Source organism: Poecile atricapillus, chromosome 10 (assembly GCF_030490865.1).
Source record: "Poecile atricapillus isolate bPoeAtr1 chromosome 10, bPoeAtr1.hap1, whole genome shotgun sequence".
NCBI classification, from domain to species: Eukaryota; Metazoa; Chordata; class Aves; order Passeriformes; family Paridae; genus Poecile; species Poecile atricapillus.
In genome coordinates, this window is record NC_081258.1 from 2,682,513 (window position 1) to 2,702,595 (window position 20,083).

The 20,083-nt window shown below is 45.7% G+C and overlaps 2 protein-coding genes across 3 annotated transcripts in view; both read right to left on the reverse strand.

The window, feature by feature from the left end:
* The window catches only part of LOC131582755 (hydrocephalus-inducing protein homolog), a 71,242-nt gene extending 61,151 nt beyond the window's left edge, over positions 1–10,091 (reverse strand). Inside the window, exons 1-6 of the mRNA XM_058846224.1 lie at positions 9,985–10,091; positions 7,331–7,430; positions 5,741–5,860; positions 3,835–3,969; positions 2,077–2,276; positions 880–1,004 (exon numbers count right to left, since the gene is read on the reverse strand). Coding sequence (XP_058702207.1) covers positions 880–1,004; positions 2,077–2,276; positions 3,835–3,969; positions 5,741–5,860; positions 7,331–7,430; positions 9,985–10,091 — 787 coding nt within the window. The remainder of the gene's footprint in view (positions 1–879; positions 1,005–2,076; positions 2,277–3,834; positions 3,970–5,740; positions 5,861–7,330; positions 7,431–9,984) is intronic.
* Positions 10,092–10,447: 356 nt separating this feature from the next.
* On the reverse strand, positions 10,448–17,214 carry LOC131582583 (hypoxanthine-guanine phosphoribosyltransferase-like). 2 transcript variants are annotated; one of them, XM_058845913.1, is made up of 9 exons: positions 17,197–17,214; positions 15,072–15,178; positions 14,449–14,632; positions 14,047–14,109; positions 13,490–13,507; positions 13,211–13,293; positions 12,174–12,220; positions 11,425–11,501; positions 10,448–10,495 (listed from the first exon to the last, which is right to left on the reverse strand). In XM_058845913.1, exons 1-9 carry the CDS (start codon positions 17,212–17,214, stop codon positions 10,448–10,450), a joined length of 645 nt encoding a protein of 214 aa, XP_058701896.1. The 2 variants fall into 2 exon arrangements, with proteins under 2 accessions (XP_058701896.1, XP_058701895.1); XM_058845912.1 differs by lacking the exon at positions 17,197–17,214 and adding an exon at positions 15,550–15,576.
* Positions 17,215–20,083: the final 2,869 nt, after the last annotated feature.

Below are 20,083 nucleotides of genomic sequence, written 5' to 3' on the forward strand. Positions count from 1 at the left end.
TGGGGGCATGTGAGCAGAAAAAGGAGGCCCAGAGGAACAAGTGAGGTGAAGCCCAGAGCAGGAGGGGACCCAGGTGAGGAAACACAACCAGCCTGGCTCTGCAATATGACAAACCACTACAAAATGAACACCATGAAAATCATCATCATCATCATCTCCCTGTCCAAACACACAGCCACATCAGTCTTGAAATATTTGATATTGTTCTGATCTCAAAAACCAAGCTGGAGCATTTCAAATTGAATAAAAAAGGGACCAAGGAAAGATCAGTAAGTACAGAGCAGCTTCTACATGAAGACTGAATGGGATTCCTCAGTCTAGAAATCAAATGGGAGATAGATGTGAGAGGTTTGCAACAGCATGAATGGCCTGGGAAATGGGGACAAGGAAAAAATTGTCTTGATTTGTCACCAAAAAGTACTTGAGGATTTGAAAATGTTATTAGACAGAAACTATATGTATGTGTAGAGGGCAACACAGTAAAAGGGTCTGTGACAAGCCAGTGGAGCAGCAGCCTATGGGACAGAGGTGTGCAAGAAATACACTGCATTGGAGAGAGTCTGATGGAGACCTCACACCTCACACACAGCACTGGCCAGAATAAAACAAAACTTCAGCCAGGCATAGCCACAAGGCAGTGGAGAATCAGGGCTCCTCCTTCCTCCACTCAGCAACTCTCAGCAAAACAGGAGCCCAAAACTCTTAGTCCTGTTAGAGGGGATCCACTTTATCAGCCCCCTAAACACCAACTGGTTCTCAGTTTTCTTTGGGGTAAAGCTGGAACAGGGGAGGCACATCTAGAGGGAATTGAGGGGGCTGGGACAACAGGGAGTGGTGGTGGAGAAGTGTCCTGTGCCCCGTGCAGTGCCCAGCACTCACCTGTGTTGTAGCTCACTACCATGGACCCAAAATGGGCACCAGTGGTCAGTGGGTGAAATCCCACTGTCACCTGCACGCTGTCACCAGCACCCAGAGCTCCCATGACCGGAACCACGGAGAAAGGACTGCAACACAAAGAGAGAGATCAGGACTCAGGGGACATCTGGGGATGATATTCCTTCTGCAGTGCAGGTCACTTCACCTCCCTTGGGCAAGCAGGGAGCAAAGAAACCACAGGCAACAGAAAAGAGACAAAACAGGATCAGAAACAGCTGCTGACCCACTTCTGAGGAGATACAGACCTCAGGAGATCCTGTGGGATAAAATGACCCCACCTCCCCCAAACCCTGCATCCAGCTCTCTGCAATGAGACCCAAGGATCCCACTGCCAGCAATCCCATCAGAGAATGGTTTGGGAAACCACAGAGAGGATTAAGAGCTGTCTGCATGCACAACTTGACACTGACTGCCTCAGCAATTTCCCTTTTTCTGCTGCCTATCAACCTCATCTCAAGAGATGCAAATGTTAGGGCACTACCTGTCCTGTGAGATTACAGCCTAGGAATCAGACAGGGAGAAGGAACTTTTCCTTGAAGACCAAGAAATAATTACTGTTGAATTTGCAGCGTGGCTCTTTGGTTTATTTTTCCTTGAAAATATCCTGATTTAGCCTATAAAGGGCACATTTTATCAGCATTTCAATGAAAGCTGCTCTAAGAAAAGCAGCAATCAAAACTCTGCAAGAGTGTAAATGCAGATTAGAGCAATACAGAGACATGGAAACAAGACCCAAAGGGAGGATGCCAATTACAATCTGAAGGATCCAACCCCAGCTAAATGAAGCACCATTAGCAGGGCATCTCATGAGAGGAGCACTGGGCAGCCACGTGCCTGTGGCCTCCCAGAGAATGGGGCTATTTGGCTGACAGTGGGAACCATTTCAGAAGCTCCTTGTGCTCAGGAGGGTGCAAGCCAGCTCCTCACATGTTCCAGCACCCTCCAGGAAATGTGGCACAGAGAAAGCTCAAAGGCTGCATCCTGCTAAGAGCACTGAAAGCAAGAGCAGATGCCATCCATCCTGCTCACTTCCAGCCAGAGCTGCAGTGCAGCCCTGATGCTCAGCTTCCTTTTGTTGCTCTTTCCCAAGCCTTTTATCACCCAAAGGTGTTTTGCACAAGGACAGAGGAGCTGCCTCACCTCTGGGTGCTGATGTAGTAATGAGCCTCCAGGCTGCCAGTGTTTCGAAGCAGCAGAGTCCTCTTGGTGCTGCTCTTGACTGGACACTCCGAGAAGTTCAGCTGGTCTGGGATGTTCAGGATAGCTCGGGCAGCAATGGCCCGGATTGGCACAACTATCCTTTCTGTTTTGGTGATGCAGACAAGCTCATGGGAATAATCCTGCAGGAAAAGAAACGAGCTCAGCACAGGGCATTTAGTGCCATTCCCATGGCAGAAGAAAACAATGTCCTAGAACCCTTCAAGGGCATCTATTCTATTCTATTCTATTCTATTCTATTCTATTCTATTCTATTCTATTCTATTCTATTCTATTCTATTCTATTCTATTCTATTCTATTCTATTCTATTCTATTCTATTCTATTCTATTCTATTCTATTCTATTCTATTCTATTCTATTCTATTCTATTCTATTTCTATTCTATTCTATCTCTAAATGAACACTAAGTTCTACCAATATTATTATTATTAAAGGCACCAGTGCACTTTGCAAAACCTATCTCAGTGGCATTAAGCTCTCATGCCATTAGGGTCATACAGAGAACTGCCCTAGGCCACTTTTACTCTAAAGTTTAATGATGTTAAATAATTTCCAAGTCCCTTCTAAGGAACATGGAGCTAGGGAACAACACAGGCCATTCCTCTTTAGGTTCCTGTATTCCTGCTGTTTGAGAATAGGACAAAGTGTTAAACTGACTCGAAGCAGCAAAAGGAAAGGAAGGTGAGAAAACAGCTGCACCCAAAAAGATCCTGCACCTCTGGTCTAGTGTAGAAACATCAGTTGGCTCACAACTCCCCTCTAACTTTGCCTCTCCAAGCAAGTCAGGAGAAGAACAGAGCTAAGAGGTAGCAGGATGCTGTTGGATGTTGTTTGTTTCCCTTCCTCCCTTCCATGCCATGTGCTAAACCCTTCTATATGAACAAATCTCCAGATCCCAGCACTGAGATCAGAGCTCCAGGGCCTCGGCACTGCTGCTCAAATCTCCCCACCAAAGCACGTTTGGCACGGAACGGGTGCCAGCTGACAGAGCAGCCACAGTGACAGGCATGAAGACAGAGCCACAGCAGTGTCACTGCCACAGGCTCTGGGCTCACAGCTCTGCCTGCAGGTTGTACCTGCCCTACACCAGCTCTTTCAGCAGGTGTCCAAGTCCCCTGCAGCTCACCAAGCTCCTGCTAAGGGCACCTAGAGCTCAGTGTGCCTGTGCCAGGCTGGGCTCACGGGCACAGCACAGCCTCTGCCCTGGCCTTGCAGCTGTACCTTGGTCACTTGTGCTGTGGGACAGCCCAGCTGCAAGGCTGGACAACAGAGGGGGCAGAAATCACCACTTTGCTCCAGCCCAGGGTGAGGCAGGGAAGCTGTTGCCAGTCAGGAAGGAGGAAAGCTCTCTGAGCTCTTCATTCCTCCAGTGTTTTCCATAATAATGAAACCCTTCCACTGTACCTAGAGATGGCCAAACATCTCTCAACACCCCCCTGTCATTTTCATCCTGTTCCCTGTGCATCTTCCCTTGGGAATGCTCAGGAATGTGCAGGGAGGGAAGCAGGGCCTGTCAGGCCTGGCTGCAGCCCCTGGCAGCACGTGCCAAGGTGAGCCTGGCTGCAGGCTGCCTGCCCCCAGCCTGGAGCCAAGCTCACAGCATGGAATGGGCTGTCCCAGAGTGCAGGGAAAACAGTGGCTTTGGAGATAATTGTGTGTTTTGGCTCCTCCAGTCTCACCTTGCTCTCGTTGGGGGTGAACTGAATGCGCACACGGGCAGTCGCACCTCGCGGCACAGCACGGTACGCCTCGTTGGGGCACACCAGCCTGAAACAAGGTGAGCTCTGCATGGAGACCTGCACCAGCTGAACACACTGCAGGGAAGACATGAAACAATGATTTTGCCACTTGTGGAAACAGGTGGAGAGGAGACCTGTCCGTGCCCTGGTGACATCCTTCCTTGATCCCTTTTCCAGAGCACTTTCAGCTGTGGAGGTACAGGCACATCATTCACAAGGGAGAACTTGAATCCCTTCTGTCTGGCTCATTTTGGCCAGGGGCAGTAGGGCAGTGCCCGGTGGGAAGGAAGGGCCCAGCAGGTCAGCACCAGCAGGATGGAGACAGAGCACCTGCACCAAGTCATCTGCATATTCAACAAGGCCAAAAACCTGCTGGCTTCTGCCTGCACACAGCCATGCAGTGGTGTTGCAGACAGGGGATGTGCTACCTGAAAGCAAAGCAGCACATTATCCTGGGGGAAGGAAGAAATTCCCTTCTAGCAGATCAGGTGTGGCTAGGGCAGGTCTGGGGGTACAGTCAGGCAAACAGACCAGCAAGAGAGGAGACCAAACACTGTGGCCTCACTGGGAATAAAAGCAAACCTGAAAAGGCAAAGAAGGAACACAGCAAGACAATCCCTAAAACATGGAGATGGCAAAAGAGAATTTAAATGTGCAATTAAAGCAGCAAGGAAGAATCCTAAAACCATGACAGCAATCACTTTGCCAAAAGTGATGGAAATACAGACAGGCTGTGCCTATTGACTGTGGGCTTCAAAGGCATTTTCTGCCTGGACAAACATGACCAGTGTTGACTCCCATTCCAGCATTAAAGCAATCTTGGCTCCCCAGGGGCTCTTGCTGCCTGTGCAGGTGAGCTGGGCTGCTGGGCATTCCTGCCCTCAGCCAGCAGGCCAGGTTCTGCCCTCTGGGATACACAGACACAGCAAACATGCATTTTCTAGCACATAGATATCAACCCCTGAGCACCAAAATGCTCTCAAAAAGTCTAAACCAGATGATTTTGACCCTCCTGGCTCTTCCCACCAGTCCACTCTTGGCACAAGCCTCATCTGAGAAAATGTTTCCCTGACTGAAATTCAAATGGTTTCAATTTTCCTCTTTACAGTGGAACACAACTGCTGACATTTTTCAACTTCTTCCCCTCTCAACTCTCTTGGGAAACTGCAAAATAATCACAATTGCCTCAAGTGAAGGTGCAATCCTCCAGGAGCACATGGCTTTGGATGTGCTGTGGTTCTCCAAAGGGAAAGCAGAGCACCACGTTGCTTTTGGAAAACCTGAGCAGAGCTGGATGAAGCTTAGCAGGAGCCTGAAGTGGCACCTAAAGGCCTCCCACTGCTTCTGCTGCATCAGTCTGACTCCAGGGCTGTTTCACAACACATTTCCTGCAGTACCAATGCCATCAGTGATAAGTGATTCCAGCAGAAAGTGGAGAAGACTCAGCCCATGAGCTTTGACTGTGAGCTGCACAAAGGGAGTCAAACAGGCTGAGAGAGGCAGAAATTCCTACCAGGAACCAAGATTAACCAAGGAGACACAGGATGTGGTATAGACTCAAGGCAAAGCATGAAAGCAGGTTAGAACTGTACAGCCCTCAACATTCCTATCAATCCAGAGCTTTCAAGAGAAAGCAAATCCTTTGGGATAGATACCATCAATGCATAGCCAAACTCAGGGGAGAATTCCCAGCACAGCAAGATTTCCACCATCCTGCACAACAAAGGTGCTGAGACATTTTCTTCTGGATGTGCTGCAGCAGGTAACTTGCTTTGCTGTACACCATGGGAATTACACCACTCCCCTCTTCCAGCACGGCGTTAAAGCTCCAGGCCCCAGCACTTACCTTGCTCTCATTTGTGAGAGACAGTTCCATTTCAGAGACTTCATGAGCCACGAAGTTCTGAAACACCAGCTCTGGTGGGGAAACACGAAACAAGCTCTGTTTCGGGAGAACTGGCAACAACTGGAGAGACAAGAGAGAGCAGGGAGAGGTTCAGCTGCTGGGAGGAATGTTCATGAAGGAGACTCTTACTCTGATCCCCAGTGAAGGACAGACTCTGGGTGAGCACGTCTGCCCAGGCCACACTGGGGAAACAGTAGCTCAGCCACCTCTGCTCTGAGCTGCTCAAGAGCTGCTGGGCCACGCAGAGCAGGGTATAAAAGAAGCCATATAAAAGGGTATAAAGGGTATAAAAAAAGCCATTTTGGTGAAGGGTGTGTGTGTGCTCAGCTCTCAGGCAGGGAGACACCCAGCTCAGCTGAATTGTCACTAATGAACAGTTTTCTTTTGCTTCAACAACTTTGTTCCCTTTAATTGTATTTAAAAGTTAGTGTGTTCCTAACAGAGGTAAAGGCAAAAATAAAATAACACAGAAAATAGGAAAAAGACAAATGAGGTGAGTGCTGAATGAGGATAAGGGTCAGTTCTTTTCTCAGTAACTTGGGTAAGAGTAGAGTTAGTATCTCCTTTTTCCATGAGCTTTAAATGGGTGCTTTCTTGTAGTCTATTATTGCTATCTTATTTGATACCATTCTAGAGACATGTCTGAAATGACACAACAGCAGCAAATGCTTCTGGAGCAGAGACACTGCTTTGAGAAAACTCTCCCCTGTTGTCTGCCTTCTCCAGCCACACTGCTGTCACTCCAGACACACCAGCAGCTCTCCTGTGGGACTGCACTGCTGAAGGGAGTGGCTGCAGCTCACTGTCCCTTAGTTGTGCCCTTCTCTGAGCTGTTCCTGACCTCCCTCTCCAGGGCAATCCTTCACCACTTTGTTACTGTCTCTTGCTGCCCATTTCCTGCTCAACACCCGCCTCGGCCACCTACCACATCTGGATTGTGCAATATACCCAGCCAGTCCTGCAGGAAAAGCAGCTTTAAACACACCTCTAAGTAGGCACTGATCCAGAGAAAGCACATCCATTCCCCCTGCCCAGGGTGAGTCCCCTGTACACCTGGCAGCCTGCAGAATCTCTCAGGCTCCCAACACATTGTTCCAACCCAAAGCATTAATGCAATTACTTTTGTTAAATCTGCAGTAATTCCTGCAGGTCCTTGGCCTTCAAAGGCCAGCACTGCCACTGTGGAGGGAATCCTATGACCCCAAGCATTTGATGGTGACCACAGCAAAGCAAGAGGTGGCTATTTCAGCAGGAAAATGGCAAATGGCAAATTTGTGCCTTTGTGTCCCCAGCCTTCCCCCCATTGTTTCAGCAATGGCAGCTCCACTCCAGCAAACCCCAGCAGTTTCAGCAGAAGTTATTTGTGTTGGCTTGGTGCAGATCAGGACTCCAAGTCCACCACTACCAGCAGTTTGCAATGACAACAGCACCTGGACACTGAGGTATTTTGCTGGAGGCAAGCCTGTCACAAGCACACACCCTCTTCAAACTTTGCATCAGACAGAAAGGAAAAGAGCAGGAAAAGGCTACCTTCTGACCAGTCTCACTCGTGGGTAGAAATGGGCCAATTCTGGGCAGACTACTCTCCCCAGCACTGGCCTCATTCTTGTTGAGCTTCTCTCTCGGGAATCTAGAGGGAAGCAGCTGAAAGGCAAAAAAAACCCAGCAAAACCATCAGAGATGTGCTTGTTCAGAAAGGCTTTTCTTGAACAAGTGGCACTGGTGACTAATTGGTGATCACATCATCTAGGACAGTCCTGGAAGCTCTCTAAGTTACTTGTTGAAATAATTAGCATCAGTAAATTAATAATAGAGCAGAATACACATACTCCAACCACATGGCTGTGTCCCTCAGCTTCCCCAAGATTTGATGGGACACGTTTGGGGATTTCTGCTCTCTGGGCATTTGTTTCCTCTTTAGTTTCACTGGATTGAGGCAGTGATCTTTTCAGAGAGTGGGGAGGAGCTGTCAGAACTCCCTAATTCCATCCCTGCACAACACTCAAAGCTCACAGCGAGGAGATAGCGCTGCTGGGTGAGTCCAGGAGATGCAAGAAAGCAAAGTGGTACCAAGATTGAGGGGCACAGGAAAGTGTCCAGGTTTTAGTTCTCTCTGTTAATTAGCATTTGCTTCCCCTGTCTGGGCTCCCACAGCCCTCCACAGAAGAAAACAGAGGGATCTCCTTGACAGAGCCTCAGCAGCAGGGCATCTTCAGTCAAGTGAGCTGCAGACAGCCAAGGGACCTTTGTGGCCCTGACTCCAGTGCTGTGTGCAGGGCTGGATCTGTGCCCCACGCAGGAGATGAGAGAGAACAGCTGCTCTGGAACCTCTGCTGCTGGCACCAGCCGTGTCTCTCCAGGCTTTGGGCAGAGCTGGAGCTGCCCAGGTGCTCAAGGGCAGGTTTGTGAGAGCAGCACAGGGGAGTGCCCAGCCTGACAGAAGGAATTGCTGTGACAAAGGGCAGGGAGAGAAGCGCCTGCTCAGGGCTCCAGCTGGACATTGGTTTCACCTGGCCCCGGTGGCACAGCCAGGGAAGACACTGGAGTGTCCCTGGAGCAACACACGGTGTTCCCAAGTGCACCAGGACAGCCCCCAGCAACAGGAGCACGGCACAGAGAGCTGGGGAGGGCTCTGCAGCCTCACAGTGCTGCTGGACAACAGCAGGGGCAGGGAGAGGAGGGACACCAGGGCCATTTCCAGCCTTAACACAGCCCCAGAGGCTACTTACACTGAAAGACTTCAGTCTTGCCCTGAGCAAAAGCTCAGGAGGTGTCGTTGTCTTTTCTGGAAATCCAGAAGGCATCTTGAAAGGAGGAAGTCGCAGAAGATCAACAATGCCTCAAGAAAACTGCAAGGAGCAAGAATGGAACTCTGAAAATCCAGAATCCAATTCACAGCAGACTCAAGAGATACACTGGTGCTAAAAAATTTATAGTATTTAAAAGTAGCCAAGTGCTTGTTTGGTGTAAGTAGCCAGGATTGTTAGGCCTCTAGTTGAACTACATGGCTATGTTGTGCAATTCAAAAATGAATCACACTGAAACCTGGAGCTAAAATACTGAATAACATTAATAATAGTTAGAACAGACTGTAAAAGCTGTAGCTTTAATATTATTAGATTCAATATACTACTATTATTATTATTATTGTTACTATTATTATTATTATTATTATTATTATTATTATTATTATTATTATTATTATTATTGTTTAAAATATTGATATTATTTAAAAATAGCTAGAATGGACCTCTTTTTCTTTAGGCTAAACACCCCTTGCTCTCTCAGCTACTCCTCACAGGATGTGTGAGAGACTGGAATGTTATGGCTCATGGCTTAAATCTTGTTCTAAAGGATTTTTTGCCCTGTGCCCACCAAAGCCCACCCTTCCCTGAAAATGCCTGCTGACTGGAACTTTGGACTGTGAGTTAAGCCACCTAAGGGAACTTGAGAGAAAATAAAGGTGGCACTATTGTCCTATCATCTCAGGTCTGGGCAGAAGTAATCGACACTGAGGGAGAGAAATGTATCCACACCAAAGCCAAAGGCAGCAGCTGTCCTGAGAATCAGCTCTGTCTGGCTTCAGGGTGGGGAAGTCACAGGCACAGACTCATCTGCTGAGGCCAGGTTTGCACACAAACCTCCCATCAACAGAGGGGCAAGGAGGAAATTTTGTGGCTGTGCCACATCCCCAATGTAAGAGGCAGTGGACACCCATCCTCCCTCCCACAAACTGGCTCAGCTCTAAAACCTCCCCCCACAAGAAGGCCACATCCAGGGGACATTGCCATGAGGAGCAGCTGAGGGGGTGTCACAACCCAGCCAAGACCTGCAGCGAGCCCCCAGAGCCGTGCCTGAGGCCTTGGACCAGATGAGTGCAGGGGATGCAAAGGAACACAACAGATCTGAAAACCCACAACCCAATTCATGGCAGAGCTGTGACAAAACCCAAAAGTACAACTTTAGTCAATCTTTAACTTCAAACAAAATTCGGGACTCCCTGTGAGACCAAAGCACCGCGAATTGGGGACTCCCTGGCAGAAAGCAAAGCACCGCGAACTCGGGACTCGCTGTGAGAGCAAAGCAGCAGGAATTGCCCCGCACAGCCCCATTCCCTGTGAACAATTCCCCTGGCGAATGGCCCAGTGGAGCCGTGTGCCCGTGGCCAGGCTGCGCACACCCACCGAGGATCGCGGTCTCCACGCAACTGAAGCTGGAACAGCAGCGCCGCGGGCGCTGCGGCCGCGGTTCCCAGGTAACCCCGAGCCCTGCCCGTGCCCCTGGCTTCCATCTCGGCCTCCGCTCGGGGCCTGTTCCGCCCTCCGAGCTCCCTCGGGCCCCGCCGGGAGCCGAAGGAATCCGCTGCGGGGCCCGGAACGAGCCGGGCACGTTTCTCGCTATGGCCACAGCCCCGCACCCAGCTCCTGCTGCTGCTGCTGCTGCTTCCAGCAGGAAAAATCCCAGCGTCTCCAGAGCTCGTGTTCAGCGCGCAGCACACGGGCAATGAGCGAGCTGCAGCTCCTGCCACTAACGGGGAGCTGCTCCTGCTGCTCCGGGACACGCAAGTAGCAAAAGGAATTTCCCGATGGGATGCTTTATATCACCTAATCAGCAGCCAGAAATCAGTGCTCCAGAAGACTGAGATTATCACATCCTGTATTTCTCTTTGGCGTTCTCTTTCAAAATACAGATGTGCTAAAAGAAAAAAAAATTAAAAAAAAAAAATAAAAAGTACAATATTTATCAATCTCTATCTTGGAATGAAGTGTAAGATTGATTTTCAGCTGTATTCCCAGCACTGTACTAAAAACACACTAGAACCGTAATAGTTGGAAGTTTCCTACTTGCAGTAAACTCCAGCTCTTAGTATTCTTTGCAAGTTTATTTGTAATATATAGGTTTATATATTCTAAAGAACTTAGGTTTGTTAAATTACTGCATGCTCCTCAATGCTGCTGAGCAATAGCACAGACTGTTTGTGTCTTCAGCAGGACTGCTTTGTCTTAGGAAAAAGGCCTTGAAGTAAAAAACTTTCCGAGTTAAACAGAATTAAGGAAGTACTTTTGAAAACAAAGGAGGTAAAAATGATCAACCCTATCAGTTTATGATGTTTCCAAGGCTACTAATCTGTGCAGCCTGAAGAAGCTGTAATGGAATAAGGGAAGACTTCTTACAGACATGTAAGATATAAGACATGTTATCCCTAAGTGTATGGAAAACCTTCACCCAGAGTCCCTGCAGGGCTGCTTTAAAGACCTGGTGGCTGAAGAGCAACACAGGGTTGAACTAAGTCAGCCAAATATCCAATTAAAGTCAAATTACAAGTTATTTTCAGATGGGGTCACAGATTGTGTGCTGCTCACCATCCTGGGGGTTCAGAATGTTCTGCAGCACGGCTGAGCCATGAGACTTGTGGAGTAGAATTATAAAAAGATGAAGCACAAACATTTCTCATGCACCTACACTGAATTACCAACTCAACACCTTAAAAATGGTTTTGCTCCTTTATTGGAAGTTTCTAGCTGGAGTTGAAGGTTTTTTAATTGTTGAGAAGCTCTGAGTAGAAGCAAATCTTCTTGCTGGGTACCTGATACTTGGCAGTGGAGGAATGTGCATGTACTTACATTTAGATCTCTGAAGTATTCATTGTAGTCAAGAGCATATCCAACCACAGATTTATCTGGGATTTCAAAGCCTGTATCTGTAAGAAAATACAGATCTTTTTATACTTCAGTGGTGGAAGTAGCTTTTAAATGCAGAGCTTGTATTCAACACATACTTGAGCTAAGGGTAATAGGCATCATCTCTTTCAGGGTGCTTCCTTAAGAATCTGAGCTATAAATTGATGACAGAGGTTAGAATCTAAACCATTCCCATCAGTCAGTAATATAATTAAGGTGTTAAGAGAGTTATGTTTATTAACAAAATAATTGTTTAAAACATGGTTATGAGTTAGTCCTGGGAGAAGAGACAAGGAATGAGATTTTACTTGAGTGAAAGTAGATGAACTGTGATTCAGTAGGACTTTTCAGTTTGGAAATAAGGCAAGTTTAATAATGCAGAGTCAAAACAAATGCCCTCCAGGGCCAAAGCAAAGCAACACACAGGTAAGGTTTGATTCATTTCTGCTATCTAAATAGTTAAATTTGTATATCAAATAGCTAAACCTGCACTGAGGCCAGCCAGGGGAAAAACAGAAGGTGGTCATGAGGCCTCAGGATGCCATAGCTGGACATTTGTTCACAAGTTTTTATGTAGTTTCTCCCCATTTCTCTTGGCCTGCATGAAACTTCTGTGCAGTTGTCAGATGTGCTGCCTGAAGGGAAATTGTAAGACTGTGTTTTGGAAAATACTAGAAAAACATGATACTTACAGTCTGGTCTGTAACCTGGACTCTGACATGTCCTTTTGACGAGCAGGCTGTAAGGCAGAGCAGAGCAGGTTGGTTTTTAAAATATGTCTAAGCTGCAGACTTCCCTTCTGCCACACCTCCCCATAAGCTTCTAAAATCATGCAATTAAATCAAGACAGTGAGATTATTTCACAGAAAGAAGTGGTGCTCAGCCTTGTCATGGAGGGAGAAGCAAAGGCTCTGATCTAGGTTCATTCTTTATGTCCAAGTGGCTCTGGTTTGTATTCAGTTCCCTCCAATCCTGTGTCTCAGGTCATTGCCCTTCCACGTAGCAATGCCTCAGGACACTGGAACAGCACAGAGGGGGAAGCATGTCCAAGTGGCTGGGAATGATTTTAGTGGGGAGGGAGGGAGAAAAGGACATTTCTTCTGCAAAATCTTATCTATTCTTGGTTTGCCTGTGCACTTCAGAAGAAACTGAGAACCTCCTGCACAGTCCCTAGAAGGCCTGTCTGAATAACTGGTGCATAAAGCAACTGTTTTTATAAAGCATTGTGATTACTTGACAGACATAGGGATATTCCACAAAATTTCCTTTTAGAGACCTACTATAAGCAGATCTAGAATGCTGCTTGAAGTCATCTTCCAAGTGCTGACAGACTCTCAGATTCTGGAAACTTCTAGAGTTGAGGATAGTAAGGGATATTCTGAGTGTTATCATTCCAGCATTGAGGCAACTGAGGCAACGTTAGAAAACTTATGGAAAGACATCAATTTCCTTCAGACATAAAGTAAGAAACAGGGAATCCATCAGACTTTATGGACTACACAGAAAGAGCCATAAAACCTTTCTTTATTAATTTGAGCAGTGAGGATGGTAGTGCACAGGGAAATTTCCCAGTTCAAGAAACACTTAATTTTCCAGCAGCTGGGTAAGGATTGCTTCCTGCATTTGCTTTCTTCCCCCCAAACTTCAAGCCAAACAAGCACTTGGCAGCATACAATGACTATTCACCCAAATGATTTGAATGTGTTAGTTAGCAGCTATATCCTTGTACCTTACAACTTTTACCATCCTTGGTTTCTTGTCTTTTATTTTTGAAAGCAGTGCTTTCATTGTTCTACCAGTCTCAATAATGTCCTGAAAGTGATAAAAAAAATAAATTATCCTTCAAGTTTGAAAGGAAAATCAGACTGTCAGTGGATTAAATTAGAGCATACCAACCTGGCAGCCCAGTAACTTCATTAATTCTTATTTTATATGTAATATGTATTCATTTGAAAAGAAGGGAGAAAAGAATCTGTGTCATTCCACCCCTCCTTCACTCATTACTTACCTCTACTACTAACACATTCTGGAAGAGATTGCATAGGGAAAGAAGGGAAAGAAAAAAAACTACTTAAATGGCAATTTTCAGCAAACCATACAGCCAAGAAAAGCACACTAAAACCCTCAGATACAAGGAAATTGCCTTGATTTTCAAAGGAGATTGTCACTTGAACTACTGACTGACTTTGGTGCTTACTGAAGAGTCTTTTTGTAAGTATTTATGAAAGCTTAAAATATGGTGATAAAGGCACTGTGTCAGGTCTATATCTTGCTCTGTGTACAGCACTGTATTCTAGAGGCACTGAATGAATCAGCTGAGTGTGGTTCATTTCTGGGGGTTCTGGGATAAAATGGGGAATAGACCTTTGGCAGCACTCATTGCTGATCACTTCAAGTTTCCACTGAGATCAGTGGGAATTATTCACTGTTTCAAAGCCCAGCATTTTAAATCAGTGTTAAGAGGCTGGAAGTATGCAGTATCAAAATCTTTAATAAAGATGGATTTCCTGGAAAATACATAGGAACAGTTGTTTTCCTTTAAAAGCTGAAGATGCCAATTCATACCTTCCCACTTAGTGTAGACAGCTCCTCTCCAATAAAACTGATTTTTTCTGCAGGTGTCTCATTCTAAAAGGAGAAAGAAGAGATGGAAGTCACATAAAGCATGCCCCAAAGTGTTGTCCTGTATTTGTTTGAAAGGTGAGCTGCTCTTGCTTCTTGCAAGAGGAAGGAGTTTGAGATCTGCCCCTGGCTCTGTCATGTTCAGTGTTCTACTATATTTCTTCCAGTGAATATATAATATCCACCCTTTGGGGCAGATCAGTAAATCAGTTCCTTTTTAGTATGTAATTTGAACAGAATGTACACATAAACTCAATTTTTGTGGGGTTCTCACACAAACCATCAGTATTTAGAATGCCAGTCTATGGAGAGAGTCAATTTTCCAAAGAAAAGAAAGTTACTCACACAGTAGCTTTTTATTCTGACAAAATCCACGGTAACGGGCACAGATTTATCACCATTTTGATTCAGTGCTTTTATCTGGTCCAGCAAATCAGCAAAGAATTTATAGCCTCCTTTAAGGACACAGAGTGCAACAATGGGATGACTTCCCATGTCTTGCATGATATCTCGAGCCAAACGCTCTGTCCTGGGAGAAAGAAGGAAAAAAAAGGCAATTCTGGAAAGTGTTCTGTGTATCAGAGCTGTTTGTGCATCTATTAAGCAATGTTCAAGTAAAAACTCTGATCTTGCTGTTAGGTTTTTATAACTAGCAAATTGTGAGCACAGCAAGTCACCGGAAAATAAATTATGTATTTGCACAGCATAAGCAGATTTAACCCATAAACACAAATATTGCAGGATAGCTGGGCTTGAAGACAGTTGATGGAACATGGAAGCTTGACTGGGCTTGCAGAGGAATCCTCTCCATGAACCCCCTCTTACTCCAGACTTTAGGACAGAAGTGTTTGGGCTGCAGGGTTTCCCCGTTTCTCATGGGCTGCACAGGGCAGGACCTCAGGCTTTTTTCATTTGGAGGGACAAAAATTGGCATCACTGTCCCTATTCTTTTCTGTTTACCCTCATACCTGTCCAGGATGAGTCCATGAGGAATGAAGACTCTTTCTAAATCCTCTTCATAATGCTTAGGAATGCAAAACAGATTTTTGTTGTAGCCGCTTTCCTCATCTCTTATCTGCAAGGAAAAGGGAAATACATCTAAAACTAGCAACAAAGTCATTCAAGAAAAAGCTTCCATTCTGTGACTGTGAAGAAAAAATTCCTCCCCTCCAGTAATGTGTCAAAATAAAAATATTTCTGAGAGTTTGTGATCTTTCTGCTAGATTCAAATCTGATAACTGGAGCTGGTGGCTGAGTTGTGAATGGAGTTGTGAATGCATAACAAGTACTTTGCCCCAGTCATTATGAAATCAATTCTTGGCTATCATCAACTCATTAAAAAAAACACCCAAAATAATAACAACCTTCCCTCTTGTTCCATTTGCCCTTCTGCAGAGCTCAGTAGCTTGTTTGTGTGGTAGACAAGTGAAAATTAAAATGTAAGGCAAGGAGATTGGGATTCCAGGTCAGCATGTCACTTTGGGGTGCTGCTCTACTTTGAGCATCGTTCTCCACTGTGTAAAAGAGAAAGCTTTGCCTTCCAAGCATGATTTCACAGCTGAGCCTTTGACATTCCAGCCATTAACTCTCTCAGAGGACAGGGGAGATGGCTCACCCAAAAGGAGAAGCTTTGGGATGGCAGTGAGAAGAGGGGAAGCTGCAGAGGGTGCCCATAGCTCAGGTTTGTTCGTGCCTCGTTGATCGTGGAGAGACGCTGGCAGTGACACTGGCATGGGCTGTGCCTTGGGCTGTGCCACAGCACTGAGAGCAGCTTCAGTGAGTGCAGAGCTGCTCATGCTTTGGTGTTTGGTCAGCCCAGCTGGGCAGCTCAAAACTGGCCCATTTCTGCCTCTGGGAGGCTGCTCGTGCTGGGAATGAGATTCTGACTGAATTAGAAGCATTGGTCCAAGACAGTGATTATTTGAGACTACTGGAACACATAAACACCATCTCTGTATCATTTGAAGTATCAAAAAAAAGCACCTTTAAGGATAGTCACTGACACCAGTATAAAAGTGATGTTTGTGTTGTTCTGTTTGGGTTTGTTTTGTCTCCAAGATTCCCATGTCTATTGCATTCTACTTAACTGCAGCTTAAATGCAGTGATAATTCTCTCTGCAATTTGAGCAGCTTCTTTTGCCTAATCATGATCCTGACTGTGGTATTTAATGGACTTCAGCTTTACAATCTGCTTTTGCATTTCTAAATGCACAGCATTTCTTCTGCACAGCAAGGGAAAGGTCAGCCTTCTTACCAAAGCTGAGCTTCCTGCTGCACTTGATGAGTGACACTGCAACTGCTTCAGCTCAAGTGAGGGATGAGCTTTGTCTGTGTGCATGTACCCGTGGAATAAAGGTAATCTTGAGGCACACAGATGTAAATAGTCATTACTGCTTAGAGCTAGTCTAGCAGTGCAGCTTTGTAGCTGTTACTTGGTTTAACAACTCTGCTCACTGAGAGTCTTGGGTACAAACAATATCTGCTGCAATATCCTCTGTCTGAAGCATTTCTTAAAGCCTAATGGAAGGTTCAAAACCAGAACTTGAAGGATTGCATCAGTGTGAGCACCACAGCAACCTGCCTTACAGGCTCATTAAAGCCTTTGCTTTGTGGCATATTGCTGAATACTACAGTGACAGCCCATAATACTAAAGAAATCTACTAAACTATCATACAAAGTCATTACATTTTTAACTCATGAGTTTACAACTTGAGGAATTAATTGTTTCATTTAGTTTCAGTATCATCTGTTGTTCAATTACTGATGTCGATTTCTGAGTTTCAGAAAAAACAACAAAATGAACTACAGCAATTTTGTACAGTAGAGGAATTCATAAGTATTGTTTCATCAGCACAGAATGAAAGAATATGAATATAGCTATGTTAAAGTCAAATAATGTCATGCATTTGTAGAAAAGTGAGTCTATCAAGATGCCTCTGCTCTGAAAGCCATCTTTTCTGACAAGTAAATAGAAGAACCACAGTCAGTATTTCTAATGTTCTGCTATTTTTGCTAAAGCTGACCTTTCCCCCCCTTCAGCCAAAGCCCCCTCCAGGCAAATAACCAAACACAAGGACATTTTGCTTTCTTACCTGCAGTCCATGAGCCATAATTCCCTCTTGGAGCTGTGCTCCTGCAGAATGAGTTGGTGTTACTACCACAGTTTGGCTTGCTCTGTTTTAATCTTCCAGTCAGATCATGACTTGCTTCTCAAAGGTAAAAATTGTCATCTTTCCTGCAGGAAGTATTACTTCCTTCTGCTAATGCAATGACATCACAATCCCAGGTTCTTACCTCATCAGAATAACTAGAAATAAAATGGGTTGGAGCCCTGGTGTAACCAATGAGAGTAAAGATGTGGGGAATGAGGGAGATGCGAAAGGGAAGCTTGTGAGTCAAATTAAAGGGAAGGACTAGGCAGAATAGTGGGGTTTTTAACTGCAAACACACATCAGATCAATCAAACCTACAGAGGTTGTAGCAGGTGGTAAATCAGTGGTGTATGTGTACAAGGCTGCCCCAAGGATTTTCTGAATCCCCAAGTTTATTTGGTCAAACCCTAGGGGAAGTACTACAACTTTTCTCAACCACATCTGAAATAAAACTTCTCCAGTATGTGGATAATTTACTTCGCTCAGGAGAAGATGAAAAGAAGGCTCAGGAATCCACCATAGCATTATTAAATTATCTGGGAAACCAAGGACTGAGGGTATCAAAGGGGAAACTTCAATTTGTAGGATGTGAGGTAAAATACTTAGGACATATAATTTGTCAAGGGAACCAGAGACTGAATCCTGAAAGAATTAAGGGGATAATCTCACTCCTGCAAGCAAAAACTAAGAGAGAGATTAGCAGACTTTTAGACTTGTTGGGATATTGTAGGCTGTGGGTCAAAGGGTACACTCAGGCCCTCAAGCTCTCGTATGAAAAGCTAGTAGAAGGTGAGATTGGGAGGGGAAAAGATGAGCAGAAGTTTGAAGATTTAAAACAGAAGTTAGTCAGTGCACTGGCATTGAGCCTTCCTGCCTTAGACAAAGCTTTCTATCTGTTTGTGGCTGTAGAAAACAGGGAGTGTTAGCACAGGACTGGGGAGGCTCCAGGAAACCAGTGGCCTGTCTGTGAGAAATGGAATTACAGAGGATTCTCAAAGCCTGACTGAAAGCTCACATAGTCTCAAACATCTGTCTGCAAACTCAGAGATAAGGTCTGCTGACTGAGCTATGCCATGGAATAGAGAAGGTGTTCTTGAGAGAGAGACTGAACTGGAAACAAGTTTCAAACCATGGCCTTGCAAACAAACCAGGTATTTTGGAGAATCAGAACTGGGAAAGATGCATTACTGCAACACTGTTGGAATTTTTACTTCTCTTTTTGCTGCCTAAGTCAGTTCTTGATGACAAATAAGCAACTTTCTATGCAGAAAACAAACATCTGTGGAGTACACAGAATTACAAAGCTGCCACAGTTAAAATCACTTGGGGAAGCAGCAGAACACAGAGATGGAAAGAATCATTTGGAAAGCAATATCTGCAAGCTTACTCATTTGTTTGCAGTTCTGCAGCACAAAAGTAGCAGCTTTGATGAGTTCCTCATCCTGAGATTCTGTCAATACCTGAATCATAAGTGGCAGACCATTGTTCTGAAGCAGCTCACACTGGTTTTCTTCTAGAACAAGACATGGAAAAGGAAAATAGGTTGGTTTCAACCCCACACACCTTAACCTTACATTCATTTTAGGAGCCAATACTGGCAACTTTCTCTAAGTTTCTGTAGAAAAAGAGATTTTCATTAGAGACTCGAGCCTGCTGCATTGACAGCAGGAGAGCTTTACATCACACAGGATGATTTGACCAGAACTCAGATTTCTGTAAGAAAATGAAAGGATGACTGAGACAAATTACAGGATGGAGGTCCAAGCTCATTTAATTGTGGCCTAAAACATTCAAATAATGACTCCTGTATTTCTTTTCTTCCATTACCAGCTCCTGGAGTAGATAAGCTACATTTCTCTGAGGTCTGAGATGCAGAAATATCAAAATCTCAATGTTTATAATTAGCATAATAAAATTAGTAGTTTAATCCTGGTCTATCCAATCTGTTCCTCCTAATTTATTAGGTAGTTAGATAAATTTTTATTGTGATCTCATTTGCATATGTATTCATATAACTGATAACTTGCTAAAAATAGTTCTTTCTTGTTTAAAATTAAATAAAAAAGCAATAAAAAAATGAAACATTTTTATTTTGACAGTGTTGACATTTTTAGAGAAACCTTTATCAGCTCCAGCATGGAGCCAGAGAGAGTTGAATAAGCTTTGACACACAGAGTATCTGCCATAAAAAGAGCAGGGGACAAGCCCTTCCTGGCACTGGGAACACCACTGCTGGTCCATCATGCTGAGGCCCAGTCCTGTCACACACCAACTGCTCTGAAACTACACTCAGAACCAGAACTAGTCCAGGTTTCTGCTTTTAAACTTTTGTGAACTTCCCCTTGAAGCTCTTACGGCAGAAGCGTGAGACACCAACCACGGCCCCAGCACAGGCTCGTCAGGATCACAGGCTTTAGGTACCTGTGACCCGGCGGAGCGGGGGGCTCCGGGCAGATCCCGAGGCGAGGCGGGTCCCCGCTGCCGAGCGCTGCCCCTCGGGCTGAGGGGTGAGACCCCCGGGCTGAGGGGTGAGACCGCCGGGCTGAGGGCTGAGATCGCCGGGCTGAGGGGTGAGACTGCCGGGCTGAGGGGCGGGATCGCCGGACTGAGGGATGGGATCGCTGGGCTGAGGGGTGAGACCGCCGGGCTGAGGGCTGAGATCGCCGGACTGAGGGGTGAGACCGCCGGGCTGAGGGGTGAGATCGCCGGGCTGAGGGATGGGATCGCCGGGCTGAGGGATGGGATCGCCGGGCTGAGGGATGGGATCGCCGGGCTGAGGGATGGGATCGCCGGGCTGAGGGATGGGATCCCCGGGCTGAGGGATGGG